Source organism: Cherax quadricarinatus, chromosome 33, assembly GCF_038502225.1.
Source record: "Cherax quadricarinatus isolate ZL_2023a chromosome 33, ASM3850222v1, whole genome shotgun sequence".
NCBI classification, from domain to species: Eukaryota; Metazoa; Arthropoda; class Malacostraca; order Decapoda; family Parastacidae; genus Cherax; species Cherax quadricarinatus.
Window position 1 is genome coordinate 28,646,015 of NC_091324.1, and position 19,040 is coordinate 28,665,054.

The 19,040-nt window shown below is 38.4% G+C and overlaps 1 protein-coding gene across 1 annotated transcript in view; it reads left to right on the plus strand.

Moving 5' to 3' along the window:
- The window catches only part of LOC128693938 (pseudouridylate synthase 7 homolog), a 94,639-nt gene that overhangs the window by 43,004 nt on the left and 32,595 nt on the right, over window positions 1–19,040 (plus strand). Inside the window, exons 4-9 of the mRNA XM_070090989.1 lie at window positions 3,088–3,438; window positions 4,382–4,543; window positions 7,423–7,543; window positions 8,442–8,520; window positions 12,845–12,972; window positions 17,189–17,342. Coding sequence (XP_069947090.1) covers window positions 3,088–3,438; window positions 4,382–4,543; window positions 7,423–7,543; window positions 8,442–8,520; window positions 12,845–12,972; window positions 17,189–17,342 — 995 coding nt within the window. The remainder of the gene's footprint in view (window positions 1–3,087; window positions 3,439–4,381; window positions 4,544–7,422; window positions 7,544–8,441; window positions 8,521–12,844; window positions 12,973–17,188; window positions 17,343–19,040) is intronic.

Consider the following 19,040-nt stretch of genomic DNA (forward strand, 5'->3'; position numbering starts at 1 on the left):
GACCCAAAAACAGAAGAAATGTAAGCTTTGCATTTTTTAACATGTCGGCCATTTCCCACTGAGGCAGGGATGACCCAGAAAGAAAGAAAACCCCAAAAAGAAAAACTTTCATCATGCATGTTATCTAAATAAAATATATAGTACAGTGGACCCTCGACCAATGATGGCATCGTCTAAAGTTAAATCCGACTAGCGATACATTTTAACGCAAAAATTTTGCCTCGACTAGCACTAAAAAACTCGACCAACACGATTTGTTCCGTCTGAGACGCATCCGCTTGTGGCTAGTGTTTACAAGCCAGCCAGCCACCTCGGTCCCATCCAAACGTACAATTGGAACATTTCATATTATCACAGCGTTTTTAGTGATTGCACCTGCAAAATAAGTCACCATGGGCCCCAAGAAAGCTTCTAGTGCCAACCTTACAGCAAAAGGGGTGAGAATTACTATGGATATGAAGAGATCATTGCTAAGTATGAAAGTGGAGTGCGTGTCTCCGAGCTGGCCAGGTTGTACACAAAACCCCAGTCAACCATCGCTACTATTGTGGCCAAGAAAACAGCAATCAAGGAAGCGGTTCTTGCCAAAGGTGCAACTATGTTTTCGAAACTGAGGTCGCAAGTGATAGAAGATGTTGAGAGACTGTTATTGGTGTGGATAAACGAAAAACAGATAGCAGGAGATAGCATCTCTCAAGCGATCACATGTGAAAAGGCTAGGAAGTTTCATGAGGATTTAATTAGAAAAATGCCTGCAACTAGTGATGTGAGTGAATTTAAGGCCAGCAAAGGTCGGTTTGAGAGATTTAAGAATTGTAGTGGCATACATAGTGTGATAAGGCATGGTGAGGCTGCCAGTTTGGACCAAAAAGCAGCTGAAAAATATGTGCAGGAATTCAAGGAGTACATAGACAGTGAAGAATTGAAACCTGAACAAGTGTTTAATTGTGACACTGACAGTGTTGTGAAACACTTTAGGAATGTCATAAAGGAATGGGAGGTACAGGCCTCTATGGAAAGATATGTTGTGTGACAGAGGTTCAGTGACTCTCAAGCTGGTCCTAGTGGCATTAAAAGAAGGGAAGTAACCCCGGAAAAGGACTTGACACCTCAAGTCCTAATGGAAAGGGATTCCCCTTCTAAACACCAACACCATCCACTGTCTCCCCTCCTCCCATCCCATCAATCATCACCAGATCTTCAATAAAGGTAAGTGTCATGTAATTGTACATGTCTTCTTCAGTTTGTGTGTATTAAAATTAATATTTCATGTGTTAAAATTTTTTTTTCAATACTTTTGGGTGTCTTGCACGGATTAATTTGACTTCCATTATTTCTTATAGAGAAAATTAACTCGACTAACGATAATTTCGATTAACGATGAGCTCTCAGGAACGGATTAATATTGTTGGTTGAGGGTCCTCTGTACTAGGTTTAGTATTGGTAGCATGGTGCCTCTTCTTCCTCGGGTTGTTTCTTTAAATCTTAAGGTTTTGTTGAGAGAATTATTCTGTTGTCAGATTGTTAGAGTGCATGGAAAAAAATAAAAGAAGGAAATGGTAAATTATCTTTCTATGAAATGAAAATCTTGCAGCCCTTGAATAATGGCTAGTACCATTATATATTCTTAGGCATATAATGACAAACAAGCTTTATTTTTATAAAGTGGAATAAAATATATAATATGATTAGGGTGATTGACATATATTACTGTTACAGAAAGCCCCTTGATATACATAGCATTTTGGGTAGCATTGTTATCTCTGTAGTTAGGTAGTGAATGGTGGGGTGTTGGGGTGAGGTGTTGGATTAAAAAGTATGGAATCTAATACAAAATGGGAATTGTCACAGTTGCTTTTTAATAATGACACAGTGCTTTTTGAGATTTTGAAGAGAAGTTGCAAAGGTTGTTAGAAGAAGTTAGGAGGGTATGTAAAAGAAGGAAATTACAAGTGAATATAGGAGAGAGCAATTTGATGAGGGGTAACAAACGAGTTAGGTAATGAAAGATTGGATGTCAGATTGGGACAGAGTATGGAGGAAGTGAATGTGTTCAGATGTGTGGGAGTGGACTTGTTGGTGGATGGGTATATGAAATACAATGTGAACCATAGAATTGATGAATGGGAAAAAAGGTAGGTGGTGCATTGAGGCATCAGTGGAGACAAGGAACATTATCCATGGAGGCAAAAAGGCAAATGTGGGAGTATAATTGTAACAACACTCTTATATTAGTGTGAAGCTTGGGTTGTGAATGTTGCAGTGAAGAGGTGGTTAGAGGCAATGGAGATGTCATGTCTGAGGGTAATGTATGGTGTAAATAATATGCAGAGAATTTGTAGTTTGCCAGTTAGGAAGAGGTGTTGAGTTACTAAAAGTATTATCCAGAGGGCTGAGGAAGGGTTGTTGAGGTGGTTTTCAGATTTAGAGAGGATGCAGGAAAATATGATAACTTGGAGGGTGTATAAATCTTTAGTGGAGGGAAGGTAGGGTAGAGTCACTGTAGGAAAGGTTGGAGGGAAGGAGTAATGGAGGTTTTGTGTGCGAGGGGCTTAGACATCCAGCAAGCATGTGTGATTGTGTTAGATAGGATTGAGTAGAGGCTAGTGGTTTTTATGATTTGATGTACTCTTGGAGCGTGAGCAAGGTAACATTTATGAAGGGATCGAGGGAAACTGGTTAGCTTGACTTTGGTGGGAAATACAGTGCCTGCACTCGGAAAGAGGGGTGGAAATATGTTGCCGTTTTTAATGTGTAGTATTGGTATGCATCTGGCAAGACAGTGAGTGAATGATGGTGAAAGTTTCTTTCAGGTCACCTTGCCTTGGTGGGAAACAGCCAGTATGTTAAAAGAAAAATATAGTTGGATGGAATCTTAGATAGCACCTAGTTATTTGTTGTATTATAGTACTGTAATTGTACAGGTTTTTTCCACAGGTATTGAACTATTTATACTTTTTTTTTAAAGGTACTCAGATAAGGTAATACTGTGTATGATTCACAATAAACTTCTTGGATTATGATTATTATACAGTGAATGTATTTGCTGTTATACTAGATTATTTTACAAGAATATTGCTTCATCAGATATGCCAGAAGAGATGCCACCAGAATTGACTGATGTCAAGTTTAGAGAATTGGATAGAATGCTTGGTATATCTAAACAAAAACAAGCATCAGATTCTAAGGAAGACAGTCAGTTAGAGGAGCAGGAGGAAAAAGAGGGACAGGAAGATGAAGAAATGAAGGAAGTAAAAGAAATAAAAGAAATAGTAGAAATTAAAGAACTAGAAGAGGTAGAAGAAGAAAAAGAAGTAGAAGAAATAAAAGAAAGTTCCGATGAAAAAGATGAGGATGAGGCAAAAGAAAAGGACTCATCAAAACAAGAAGATACAAGCAAAGAAAAGAAAGAAAAGAATGAAGCCCCCTTGAAAGAGAGTGAGTATTGTACCCCACAACTATGTATTCTTGTCTTTGTTTTTGGTTTTAAAATTTAATTTAGTAATGGTTATATGGTACATACATTGTGTATCACCATGGGAGTCACAGGATTAAATTTTTGGAACTAAATTTACTGCTTCCTTCATAGGTATCAACAAGGCATTTTCATAGTCACTGCATCATAAGGGATAAAGTTTGAGGAATTTAGTGATATGGTTTTTATTAATAAATTGTTTATTACTCCAGGAGTCACAGGTCTTGTCATGTCTATGTGAGAGGGCAATGCCATTTTACTGTACTGCCATTTAGCTTCTAAGTTTACAGTATTAATGCACCCCACTATTAACAGTATTAATGCAACCCACCACTTACAGTATTAAATAAACCTCATTTCCTAAAGCATTCTGCTAGTCAGTCTCATGGCAGTTAGGTACCATAAATAGCATATCAGACAGTTGGCAGAGTTTTAGTGAATAAAACCAGTCATGAAACGAGATAAAAAAATTCAGTTGGACTTGGATCTGCTCAGCTCCCAACTGGCCTGGGGTCTTTACAACTTTTTAGTCCAGCTATAACAAAATTGTAGTGTAATCCTGCATATTTTTTAAGTTTTGATAATTTTTTCATATTTTTGGGGTTTCCACTTGTAAGATTGAAGGGGCATTACTCTGGGGATATTTATCAAGTAACATACTTTGACCAATGGTTGATAATATGTGGAATAATATATGGAATAATGCTGATACTGTAGCATTGGTATACCTCTGGCAAAACAGTGATAGTAAAAGTGTGTCTTCTTTTTCTGGCCAGCCTACCTCAGTGGGAAATGACCATTGTGTTAAAAAAAAAAGTGTTTTTGGTCTGCATGTGAGGATTCTTATAAGCATGATTAGCTACACAAATCGTGGATATCATTACTCATGCGTGATTATTTTTTCAGGTTTACCTTCATTAACAGAAATATGGATCAATGTAGACCTCACAGATGAAGCAGGCATTACTCTTATTCAACAAGCTATCAAGGCAAAGTATCGTGGTGTTGACACTGTCTATGGAGAGACTTCAGATGGAGGAAAATACATTGTTATTAGAAAGAGAAAAGGTAATTTGTGCAAGTGTGTTACTTTTGTGTATATAAGAGCTATTTGTAACTAAGATTTTGTTAAATGAAGGTGCCTGTTCCTTTTTAATCTATTAATTTATTAACTTTTTCATTTGCAGAAGGTAGGACAAGTGTGCCCACAAATGAACTCTCTTGCATGCAAGAGAGACATCAAACCAGTAACTAAGTTTTCTAGGTTTAGCATTGTATCTTTTGAGTAGGCCAAGAAAGTAGCAAGAATCTGTTCCTACATTAAGAATTATAAGACACTTAGGAATTCAGGGATGCATCTTGCAGTATTTGCTATAAACTATTAAAATATGCCTACAGGTAAGGAATAAACATTTGCAAAATTCTCTCTCAGAGTTTTGCAAATGTGATTGCTAAGTATACTGGTACCATCACTTTTATATAGGTGAGGCATGGATTTGGAATGTTGCAGCAAGGAGGATGTTTGAGAGTAATGTGTGGTGTGAATATTAAGCAGAGAATTTGGAGCATAGAAATTAATAGTGTGGGGTCAGCAAGGGTATCATTCAGGAATGAGGAGGGGTTGTTGAGATGGTTGAGCATTTAGAAACGATGGCAAGGAATAGGATGATGAAGGTGTATAAGTTTAGGGTGTATGGTAAGAAGGGTAAGGGTCATCCAAGGAATGGTTGGAGGGAGGGGGTAAAGGAGACTTTCATTGTTTGTGGCTTGATCCTCCAGCAAGCTTGTGTGAGGGTGCTAGATAAGAACAAATGAAGACATGGTGATTTTAATGGTCATGCTCATTGAGTGTGAACAAGCACCAGACAAGCCTGGGCCAGGGCCAGGCTACAAGAGTAAGTAAACTCTTGAAACCCTCCAAAGGTGTTTCATAGGTTAAGGTAACATGAAAATATTCAGGAGAAACTGGTTGGCCGAACTTGAGTCCTGGAAGTGGGATGTGCCGTGCCTGCACTCTGAATGAAGGGTGAAGATGTTGCTATTGAATTGTGATTTCAGAACAAACACTTTTGGCAAAACAGCAATTGAATGAATGATGGTTGATCTGTTTCCTTTTTTATGGAAAGGGGGGAGGGGTACCCTAGCTTGCTGGGATATGGTCGTTTGGATAAAGAAAAATTTAGATTATTAATTACTTCTTGTTTCACCTGATGTAGTTTTTGCTAATACTGTTTTAGCCCTTATATCTTCATCTTTTGCGTCACAATTTTGCTTACTAAATCGTAAGAAATTTGGCATCTGTACATTCTTTGGGGTTTGTTTTGGTTGACATTTTTATTTTTTATTTCGTTTTTAAATACATGGTGTTAGTTGCCTCGAATGATAATCTTCATGTTAGGTTTTACGTTACATTTTCCAATATATATTCTTCCGAATTTTCCTTTTAGACACTGGGACAGCAGTGTTCAGACCTATGAGACACCACTTACATACACTACAAATCTGCCAATAACTAAAATAGGTAAGATCAAAGATTTTAGCTTCTGGGCCTTTCGTTGCTGATGAAAACAAAGCACTGGCGATTCCTTGTGTTCATTGTTTTTTTTATTTTGTTAGTCACTTCCCTTCCATCTTTAATATAGTATTATTCAGTTGCAACAAGCCTCTCTTAGTTTAATAATAGATTTGCACAACTTATTTTCCAGTTTTCCCTCACTGAAGCTCCAGTGCTCTGTACTTTCCCCCCCTCCCCTCCCCCTCTCCACTAAAGCCTCAAATCTACCAAATTTTTTCAAATTGCTGAAGGTAAATAAATTGTGGATGGTGATTGTAGGACGAGATGTAGTAGGTATTGAAGAGATGCGTATTATTGGTTATATTGAGTGAGGACAGGATGACCAGATACAATATTATATATTTTATGAGAGTTGCAGGTATGTTGAGAGATAGTGAATGTAGGTTGATGGCAGGTGTTGGTGGCAGTGGTTATGGTATAAGGGATGCAAATAAGGGTGGTGGTTGTGTGTTGTTTAATTTTTGGCAGAGGAGAGGAGGCAGTGTCTTTCTTGAGAAACTTTAAGTTTGTCTGAGCCTCTTAAATAATTTGAGGATGACATTAATTTACCTTTATTATTTTTATTGCTCATTTCACCTTAGCCTGACTTTTTTTTTTTTATGCTGCCATTATGTTTTTGCAAATAGTATTCACATTTCTTTCTTGTCTTTGCCTGTCTCTCTCCCATGTTTTGTCATTCATCTCCTGTGAACCTATGACAGTAGCAGCATCTTGATTTCTGTTTAGTCATCTGTACTGGTTACTGGAAGGATGTTTGTGTCATGGCATCCAGAAAGAGATTTATTCCTCAGCAGTTCATTATCATGTGTGGCGGCTACTTATACTTTTTATAAAATCTTGTTTGTCAAAATATGCAGCATTTTAAATTTGGGCATGTAAATGTTGAAGATGTTAAAAGGTCTACAATCTTGTTATGGACATTATTGGATGTGACATGTTATACACTGGTAAATTTCCATACAGAATCTTTCAGGAAATGTTTTTTGCTGTTGCTGTTGGGTCATTCATTAATGCTAAAATAGAAAGTGCTAACATTTGTTATATTTGAAATATATTCTAAATGTCATCTTAATCTTCTAATAATGTACTTTTTGGGAAGACAAAATATTTTTTTTGTGGTTGGATTAGGAAAGCCCATTGACTGATGAATAGCACTAGGAAATTTTCAGTTGTTATTAAGAGAAAGAGGTGGAAATTTGGCAATCTAGCCAAATAATAGACTCAACTGCAGCAACTGGTATTTGAAATGAAAATATATATGAATTGTATTTATAATCACAGGAATATGCATATAAGATGCATTTTAAAATTAAAGAGAAATGAACTTCTTGGTTTGGAAACAGGATAAATTATTTTCTGTTGTTTATTCCAGCTGGTAGTGTGCGGCGAGACAAAACTGGATGGCCAAAGGATCAGTTATACACAACATTTGTGCTCTATAAGGAAAATGTTGAAACTGTGGAGGCTATCAATCAGATTGCCTGGAAAGCCAGGTAATGGAGTGATAGATATAATTTCTTATGTTAATTTTCTTTTTACACGGCTGCTATTTCCCACGTAGGCAGGGTGACCTAAAAGAAAAAGAAAAACCCAATGTATATATTGGTTTGATGTACCAAAGTTTAATGAACACTGATCAGTAATTGAGTCTTAATTTTAAGATTAAATTGGTTATTTTTTTCATAAGGTTTCATGAATCATTATTCTGATATTTCACTATTTCTTAAGGAGTATAATATTTTTGGATAAGAATTCCTTCTGTTGTTATGCCTACCAAATAATGATTGCCACTTACATTGATAAAAATAAAGAACTATTTGAAAAAAAATTTGTTTAAAAGTTTTCCTTATCATTATGACTGACTTCAAGTTCATGTTTTTCATGTATTTGTTTAAATATTAACAAAAAATTAGCACATCAGAAAATTAAGATTTTTCGTCAACATTCAGATCTTTCATAAGTCTTAATGAATTTAGAGAAAATGTTGTATAGGATGTTTCTAATATATTTTAGCCCCATTTTCTCACCTCTCTATTTTCTTCTCTCATTTCCCTTTCCTCAAGGAAAAGGGGAGGAAATAGAGGGAGGAACTAGCTCTTAGCTCAAAAAGCCCTATCTTCATCTTCCTTAGATCATACCAGATTGCCTCCCTTTCCCCATGTGCTATATGACCCATACAAGTTGATCAATTTCCCCTGATTATTATAATAAAAAATTCTCCATCTCCCCTTTTCTATTTTTTTAATCTTTCTGTATCTCGTAAACATTTTACATTGGATGATGAGTAATGATGAATAACCTCATTAAGTACAAAATTATTTTGCTTGACTTTAGTTAGATACAGCAATCAAAGGGTTAATTCATGCATTAATTATTTTTACTATTTTTCAGGGTAAAGCCAAGCAGTTTTACATATGCAGGAACAAAAGACAAGAGAGCTAAAACCAGTCAGCTTGTATCTATTAAAGAAGTAAGCCAATAAAAATCCATGTGTGTGTGTGTGTGTGTGTGTGTGTGTGTGTGTGTGTGTGTGTGTGTGTGTGTGTGTGTGTGTGTGTGTGTGTGTGTGTGTGTGTGTGTGTGTTTGTGTGTGTACTCACCTAGTTGTACTCACCTACTTGAGGTTGCAGGGGTCGAGTCCAAGCTCCTGGCCCCGCCTCTTCACTTATCACCAATAAAAATCCATGTTGTGTGTGTGTGTGTGTGTGTGTATATATATATATATATTTTTTTTTTATTTTTTTATTATCACACTGGCCGATTCCCACCAAGGCAGGGTGGCCCGAAAAAGAAAAACTTTCACCATCATTCACTCCATCACTGTCTTGCCAGAAGGGTGCTTTACACTACAGTTTTTAAACTGCAACATTAACACCCCTCCTTTAAAGTGCAGGCATTGTACTTCCCATTTCCAGGACTCAAGTCCGACTATATGAAAATAACCGGTTTCCCTGAATCCCTTCACTAAATATTACCCTGCTCACACTCCAACAGATCGTCAGGTCCCAAGTACCATTCGTCTCCATTCACTCCTATCTAACACGCTCACGCACGCTTGCTGGAAGTCTAAGCCCTTTGCCCACAAAACCTCCTTTACCCCCTCTCTCCAACCCTTTCGAGGACGACCCCTACCCCGCCTTCCTTCCCCTATAGATTTATATGCTTTCCATGTCATTCTACTTTGATCCATTCTCTCTAAATGACCATACCACCTCAACAACCCCTCTTCTGCCTTCTGACTAATACTTTTATTAACTCCACACCTTTTCCTAATTTCCACACTCCGAATTTTCTGCATAATATTTACACCACACATTGCCCTTACACAGGACATCTCCACTGCCTCCAACCGTCTCCTCGCTGCTACATTTACCACCCAAGCTTCACACCCATATAAGAGTGTTGGTACTACTATACTTTCATACATTCCCTTCTTTGCCTCCATAGATAACGTTTTTTGACTCCACATATACCTCAACGCACCACTCACCTTTTTTCCCTCATCAATTCTATGATTAACCTCATCCTTCATAAATCCATCCGCCGACACAACTCCCAAGTATCTGAAAACATTCACTTCTTTCATACTCCTCCCCAATTTAATATCCAATTTTTCTTTATCTAAATCATTTGATACCCTTATCACCTTCCTTTTTTCTATGTTCACTTTCAACTTTCTACCTTTACACACATTCCCAAACTCATCCACTAACCTTTGCAATTTTTCTTTAGAATCTTCCATAAGCACAGTATCATCTGCAAAAAGTAACTGTGTCAATTCCCATTTTGAATTTGATTCCCCAAAATTTAATCCCACCCCTCTCCTGAACACCCTAGCATTTACTTCCTTTACAACCCCATCCTATAAATATATTAAACAACCATGGTGACATTACACATCCCTGTCTAAGACCTACTTTTACTGGGAAGTAGTCTTCCTCTCTTCTACACACTCTAACCTGAGCCTCACTATCCTCATAAAAACTTTTTACAGCATTTAATAACTTACCACCTATTCCATATACTTGCAACATCTGCCACATTGCTCCTCTATCCACTCTATCATATGCCTTTTCTAAATCCATAAATGCAATAAAAACTTCCCTACCTTTATCTAAATACTGTTCACATATATGCTTCAATGTAAACACTTGATCTACACATCCCCTACCCACTCTGAAACCTCCTTGCTCATCCGCAATCCTACATTCTGTCTTATCTCTAATTCTTTCAATTATAACCCTACCGTACACTTTTTCTGGTATACTCAGTAAACTTCTTCCTCTATAATTTTTACAGTCTCTTTTGTCCCCTTTCCCTTTATGTAAACGGACTATACATGCTCTCTGCCAATCCCTAGGTACCTTCCCCTCTTTCATACATTTATTAAGCAAAAGTACCAACCACTCCAACACTATATATCCTCCTGGTTTTAACATTTCTGTCATGATCCCATCAACTTCCAGCTGCTTTACCCCCTTTCATTCTACGTAATGCCTCACGTACCTCCACCACACTTACATTCTGCTCTTCTTCACTCATAAAAGATGGTATACCTCCCTGACCAGTGCATGAAATTACTGCCTCTCTTTCTTCCTTAACATTTAAAAGTTCCTCAAAATATTCTCACCATCTACCTAATACCTCCATCTCCCCATCTACTAACTCCCCTACTCTGTTTTTAACTGACAAATCCATACTTAACCTAGGCTTTCTTAACTTGTTTAACTCACTCCAAAATTTTTTCTTATTTTCATTAAAATTTCTTGACAGTGCCTCTCCCACTCTATCATCTGCTCTCCTTTTGCACTCTCTCACCACTCTCTTTACCTTTCTTTTGCTCTCCATATACTCCGCTCTTCTTATAACACTTCTGCTTTGTTAAAACCTCTCATAAGCTACCTTTTTCTCTTTTATCACACCCTTTACTTCATCATTCTACCAATCACTCCTCTTTCCTCCTGCCCCCACCCTCCTATAACCACAAACTTCTGCCCCACATTCTAATACTGCATTTTCAAAACTATTCCAACCCTCTTCAACCCCCCCACTACTTATCTTTGCACTAGCCCACCTTTCTGCCAATAGTCGCTTATATCTCACCCGAACTTCCTCCTCTCTTAGTTTATACACTTTCACCTCCCTCTTACTTGTTGTTGCCACCTTCCTCTTTTCCCATCTTCCTCTTACTCTAACTGTAGCTACAACTAAATAATGATCCGATATATCAGTTGACCTTCTATAAACATGTACATCCTGGAGCCTACCCATCAACCTTTTATCCACCAATGCATAATCTAATAAACTACTTTCATTATGTGCTACATTATACCTTGTATATTTATTTATCCTCTTTTTCATAAAATATGTATTACTTATTACCAAATCTCTTTCTACACATAGCTCAATTAAAGGCTCTCCATTTACATTTACCCCTGGCACCCCAAATTTACCTACTACTCCCTCCATAAAATTTTTACCCACTTTAGCATTGAAATCCCCAACCACCATTACTCTCACACTTGATTCAAAACTCCCCACGCATTCACTCAACATTTCCCAAAATCTCTCTCTCTCCTCTACACTTCTCTCTTCTCCAGGTGCATACACGCTTATTATAACCCACTTTTCACATCCAATCTTTATTTTACTCCACATAATCCTTGAATTAATACATTTATAGTCCCTCTTTTCCTGCCATAGCTTATCCTTCGACATTATTGCTACTCTTTCTTTAGCTCTAACTCTATTTGAAACCCCTGACCTAATCCCATTTATTCCTCTCCATTGAAACTCTCCCACCCCCTTCAGCTTTGTTTCACTTAAAGCCTGGACATCCAGCTTCTTCTCATTCATAACATCCACAATCATCTCTTTCTTATCATTTGCACAACATCCACGCACATTCAGACTTCCCACTTTGACAATTTTCTTCTTCTTATTCTTTTTAGTAATCTTTACAGGAAAAGGGGTTACTAGCCCATTGTTCCCGGCATTTTAGTTGACTTTTACAACACGCATGGCTTACGGAGGAAAGATTCTTATTCCACTTCCCCATGGATATAAAAGGAAAAGTAATAAGACCAACAACTATTAAGATAAAATCAAAGAAAACTCAGATGAGTCAGATGAGTCGGCCGTCTCCCACCGAGGCAGGGTATATATATATTTTTTAGTAAAGGAAATTCACTGTATCTGTCTATTTAAATTCAAGAAAAGGTTTTACTTAGACATTCCTTCATATTTCTCAATAATTTGCTCTGGTGCAGTGACACCTGACCCATTCCACTGTTATCTTTCTTCCATATAAAAGAATAAAGCAGAGTTAGAATTGTTATGTATAGGTTTAGCTAGCAGGTTAACCCTTTCAACATCAATACCCCTCAAATTGAATACTACTACTGTCATTTTTTTTTTCTCTTCTAAAATGGTCTTCTCCGCTGCTATCCGTAACCTATTACTCATCCACCTCCCTTTTGCCACCTGATGCCCTCGCTTCCTTCCTGCCCTGCAGCGCTGTATAGCCCTTGTGGCTTAGCGCTTCTTTTTGATTATAATAATTCTAAAATGGTAGATAATTTTTTTTTTTTTTTTTTTTTTTTTTTTTTGAAAGTACTGACACCAGAAAGTAAAATCTGATAAAATGCTTACGGAATTATGGTCCCAAAAAGACATAAATTTTAGGAGTTAAATATGTACAGAATTTGTTTTGTATTTGTAAATGTATTTATTTTACAGTTTGTGTTAAACAAAAATTGCTTAGTTCTTCATTCTGTATTTTTTTTTTTATACAGGTAGCACCACAAAGACTGTGGCTGGCAACAAAAAATTTACGATCAATACACATTGGTAACTTCCACTTTCGTGAGAAACCACAGAGGTTAAATCTTCAATTTGGAAACCACTATCGAATTGTCTTAAGGTAATTTCATATTTCTGTTCATTATTTTTTGTGATGGTGTTAATGTCTTTAGCCATTTTTTCATTATAGCTTACTGGTTGATCAGTTGAGCATTCTTAGATGTTATTTTCCCATTCATTTATTCTCAATATATTTCTTATCTTTTGTTTGCCCTTTTATATATGATGTTGATAGCAGCTACTCCATTTATTTAAAAACTAAATGAGCATGGGCGTTCAGTGAATGTTCATGCTGAGTGCTGCAAAGTTAGACATTTTTTTTTTTTTTTTCAACAAAATGATAAAATTTAATAATGGTTTGGTATGAATATTATGCAGAGTAGGAGGAGGTGTGGTGTTACCAAAAGTATTATCTAGAGGAATGAGGAGGGGTTGAGTTGGTTTGAATATTTAGAGTGTATGGAGCAAAATGAAATGACTAGGAGGGTGTATAAATCTGAAGTGGAGGGAAGGAGGAGGTAGGGTGTGATGGAGGTTTTGTGTACATAACCCGTTGGAAATCCTATGGGCATGTGTTAGCCTGTTTGATGAGTGGGGGAAAGTGGTTTTCATGATTGGATGTGCTGTTGGAGTGTGAGTAGTTTAACACGAAGGGATTCAGGGAAACCAGTTTGGCGGTTCTCAATAGAAATTGGTATAAGTGGTTATAAGCATGACCATAATTTTTAAAGGGGTAGACTGGTAAGCCAATGGTAGGCCTTGGTCAGATGACCAAAAGCTCCAACGGTGGGTCATCATTTGACTTAAGACCCCGCATCAGGAAACGCTTGTCCTGTTTCCTGACAAACCTTACCTAACCTAAGTTCAACGGACTTGAGTCCTGGAGGTGGGAGGTACAGTACCTGGAAGGAAGGTTGTCTGAGCTGTAATGTCAGCACACCTCTGGCAAGAGAGTGATAGAATGAGTGATGGTGCAAGTGTTTCTAATTTTTCAGGTTGCCCTGCCTCTGTGGGAGATGTCTGGTGTCTTAAAAGACTCCTGCTACTACTATTACTGTTATTATTACTACTACTGTTACTACTACTGTTACTACTACTGCTATTACTACTACTACTGCTATTACTACTACTACTGCTATTACTACTACTACTACTGCTACTACTGCTGCTATTACTACTACTACTGCTGCTATTACTACTACTACTATTACTACTACTATTACTACTGCTATTACTACTACTACTACTACTACTACTACTACTACTACTACTACTACTACTACTACTACTACTACTACTACTACTACTACTACTATTACTACTACTACTACTATTACTACTACTATTACTACTGCTGCTCCTACTACTAACTGCTATTACTACTACTGCTGTTACCACTACTATTGCTATTATTACCACTACTGTTACTAGTACCACTACCATTACTACTACTACTTATTACAAACTACTGCTACTACCACCTACTACTGCTAATAATGTGAACCCTAGAATGAGTGGAAAAAGTTGGAAGGTGTACTCACCTCTGTGTGGTTGCAAGAGTCAAGTTTTAGCTCCTGGCCCTACCTCCCAGCTTGCTGCTTGTCAGATTCACTCCCTCCAAGCTTTGTGGGCCTTTTCATACTTATTCTTAAAAATGTGTAAGGAGTCTGCCTCCACCACTTCTTCATCAAGGTCATTCATTTCCCATCCACCCTGAGACTGAAGAAATATTTCCTGACATCCCTTCAACTCATCTGTGCCCCTGAGTTCCTATTACTCACTTCCCAAACAGCCTGTCCTGGTCTGCCTTATCAGTTCTTCTGAGTATTTTGTACATTATCATCATGTCTTCCCTAGTCCTGTCCCCCAGGGTCATTAGATGCACTTTGTTTAACCTTTCCTAATTAGCTTTGAAACCAGTCTCATTGCATACTTCTACAGTTTCTCCAGTTTTTTAACGTGTTTCCTTAGGTGTGGCTTCCATACTGGTGCTGTGTACTCCAAGACTGGCATGACATATTGTGTAAAGCATCTAGACTCTGTTAAGATTCCTGAAGACCACACTCGGATTTCACAAGTGAGCATTGGCTGCTGAGGTTATTCAGTTGTCATGAGCCTCTGGCGATATGGTAGGCAATATGCTTACTCCCAGATCCTCTTCTTTGAATGAGGTCAGCAGCTTCTGTTCTCATAATTTATATTCTGTGTCATATCTTGCGCCCCCTTCCCCAATCTTATAGCCTTGCATTTGCTGTGGTTGAATTCAAGTAACCACCTGCCTGACCAAAGGTATATCTAAGGTAACCCTGCAGTTTGTCCAGATCCTTTTGCAGCATTTCCCCATCCTCATCTGTTTGTTTTCTCATTATTCTCCTTCATTATTAGTGAATACAGACACTACATGTGAGTCAGTTTCATTGGTATGTTCACATAAAACAAAAAGCACTGATCCTGATACTGATACTAGTGGTACATTGCTTGTTACTCTTCTCTATTTTGACAACTGTTCCTGGGCAGTTACTCTTTGCTTCCTTTCCCTAAGATACTTCTTGATTCACCATAGTATGTTCTCAGTTATTCCTACCTGCATCTTAAGTTTTTTTTGCTCCAGTCTTGTGTTGGGCAAGGTATTATATGCTTTCTTGGGGTTGAAGAAAATACAGTCGACCTATGACTTTGTCATAGAATTTCTAAAGGTTGGTAAGGCCTGACATGCCATTTCTGAACCTGTGCTGGTTGTATTTTATGAAACCACTTCACTCCAAGTATTTGTGGAAAGAAAGTTTATCTTTAGAAGCACAGAAGGTAATGTATCAGAATATAGTGGTACTGACACTTTTATATGGGCGTGAAGCAAGAGTTTTGAATTCTGTAGCAAGGAGGAGACAACGGAGATGTCATGCTTGAGAGCAGTGTGCGTGAATATCATTTAGAGAATTAGAGCATTGAAATTAAAAGACAATGTGGATTCAGCAAGTGTATGATTCAGAAGGCTGACAAGGGGCATGTAGAGAGGCTGAAAAGGGCATGTAGAGAGGCTGAAAAGGGCATGTACAGAGGCTGACAAGGGATATGTACAGAGGCTGACAAGGGGCATGTACAGAGGCTGACAAGCGACATGTACAGAGGCTGGAGAGGGGTAAGTTAACGAAGAGGGTATGTAAATCTGGAAGGTTGAAGGGGGTGGGAGGGTTGTCTCAGGAATGGTTAGAGGGAGGGGATGAAAAAGGCTTTTGAGTTTTAGGGGCTTAAACATCCAACAGGCTTGTGTGACCATGTTAGATAGGTATGACTGGAGACAAGTGGTTTTTTCATGGATGTGCTGTTTACTTTTTTTTGAGGGGATCAGGGAAATGGGTTAATGAGACTTTGAATTCTGGAGGTGAAATTGGCAGTACGTGCACTCTTTAAGAGGTATTGGGATGTTGCAGTCAGTTCGTGATGTCATCACACTTCTGGAAAGATGATTAGATGAATGAATTTTTACTGTGGGTCACCCTGCCATGGCAGGAGACAGCCTGCGAGTTTAAAAAATGAAATGATCTTTATGGTTAAAATTTTTAAGAGCATGTTTAACCCGTAAACGGTCCAAATGTATATATACGTTCATGTGCATAGCGCCCCGAATATTTTGAGAATTTTTTTTTTATAGGAAAAAAGAGCATTTGGTACCCAGGTGTTCCCAATTTTTTTCATATGGTGCACACTGAGTGCGCACACCCATTCTCTCATGTCTAGGCGACTCAGGCCTATTGTGCCACTGTTGAATGAATAACAAAGGAAACGTATATATACGTTTGGGGCCCTACGCAAGAGAACATGTATACATATATATACGTTTGGACCGTTTAAGGGTTAACATCCTAAATAAGTGGTTTTTAGAACTTAGTAAGTTTTTCTTTTCCTCATGACACTGTGGCTCTACAGGTTTTTATGTACAAAAGATTTTATTACCCATTATTCAGTTTTCATCATCATTGATTTCTTCCTTTTTTTTATCTTCCTCTTCTTCTTTGTCATCATGCATTCCCATTTTATTTGACATGGAGATCCTGATTCTTGAAGGATGTTTGCCTTTTAATCAGATTTTTTGTCAGAATATTAGCTGTTTGACATTAATGTTTGGTGGTGTTGGTCTGTGGTGAGTAGTAGTGTGCATGTGGAAATAGAACCAAGCTGAGCTATTTGTGGATAGCTCCAACAGTGATGTGCAGCCTATGTGAAGCAATTTGAAATGAGAGGAAATATCTAATATGGTCTGGTATTCTTTTTGACAGGGAAGTTGATGGAACAGATGAGGAGATACTTGAAGCTGTTGAGTCATTGAAGACTAAAGGGTTTATCAATTACTATGGCACACAACCATTTGGCAGCAACTGCAACTTTATGCGTGGTATTGGTTGTGAATTACTCAAAGGCAACTGGCAACAGGTGAGAGTGTTACGCATGCACGATTTGCAAAGGAATTGTGGGTTGGCGGCAGAGTGCAAGATGTTATTGAAATGGGAATTCGAGGTAAAGTGTGCTGGCAGTGGAACTGAACCTAAAGATTTGTTTAAAAGTTGTGTACTTTAGCCGGATCTAATTGACATGGAATTTGAGGGATGAATGAATGAATGTAAAAAAGGTCAAGCTGATGAGTGAGTATATGAGTGAGTTTGCCAAGATAAATGAGTAATAGCAATTGAGGTAGTGTGCCAAGCTCAATACCAGTACCACCATTTTGACCAATTTTTCTGTCCTCATTACGCCTTAATATATCTTAACAGTCTGCTGTTCATTATTTCCTCACTTTCATACATATCTTCATTTTCCATTTCCGTCAGTGTGTTTCACGAACTAACTTCTAATAAAAAAGGGGGTTACTTAATAACTGTACAGATTTTCTGGCATGCTCTCATTCATATGTGCACTACACACAAATGGATGAGCATGGTAGAAGACTGGTGGAGAGGCCTGAACAGACTGCAGGAATGGTCAAGTAATTGGTTACTAGAGTTCACCCTCTGTTGGACAAGGTAGTGAAACTGAAAGGAAGTAGATAAGGGAAACAACCTATGAATAAGCATTATCCAAAACTTGTTCTATGAAGCATGCACAAAGGTAATAACATCATTTCATATTCTACTAGTGTATATTGATGTATTTAAGGCACTTTTTTTTTTTTTGTCCTCCTACATGATAGTTCTTGAATGTGCAGCACTGGTGTGGAAAACCTTCCCTTTAAAAAAGATTCAAAGAAGTGTGTCCAGATTAGTGCCAGAGATAGTCCTGTTGCTGCAAGGATAAAGAACAGCAGGGGATATTATCATGAAATGCAAACTACATGGATATACAGTGGACCCCCAGTTATCGACTGCTTGTGTTATCAGCCAACTCAGTGATCGGCCAGTTTTCGGCGCTCGGTTATTGGCCGTTTGGGATGCATCCATCCACTGGCTGGGGCCGCTTGCGTGTCGGTTTGGCCATGTCTTTCGGTGTGTAGGGAAGCTTCTGCTCATACATCCAAATATTTCGGTTGTTTTCCATTGTTTTTTGTGGATTTTTTGCAGTGCAACTGCGAAATAAGTAACCATGGCTCCAAAGAAAGTTCCTAGTAAAGTTCCTGTGGTAAAGAAAGTTAGAAACACCATGTAATTTGAGCGTGAAGTGTAGCAGGCATGCAGGGAGTGTAACAGGCATGCAGGGAGTGTAGTAGACATGCAGGGAGTGTAACAGGAATGCAAGGAGTGTAACAGGCATGCAGGGAGTGTAACAGGCATGCAGGGAGTGTAACAGGCATGCAGGGAGTGTAACAGGCATGCAGGGAATGTAGCAGGCATGCAGGGAGTGTAGCAGACATGCAGGAAGTGTGGCAGGCATGCAGGGAGTGTAACAGGCATGCAGGGAGTATAGCAGGCATGCAGGGAGTGTAGCAGGAATGCAGGGAGTGTAGCAGACATCCAGGAAGTGTAGCAGACATGCAGGAAGTGTGGCAGGCATGCAGGGAGTGTAGCAGGTATGCAGGGAGTGTAGCAGACATACAGGAAGTGTAGCAGACATGCAGGAAGTGTAGCAGGCATGCAGGGAGTGTAGGAGGCATGCAGGGAGTGTAGGAGGCATGCTGGGAGTGTGGCAGGCATGCTGGGA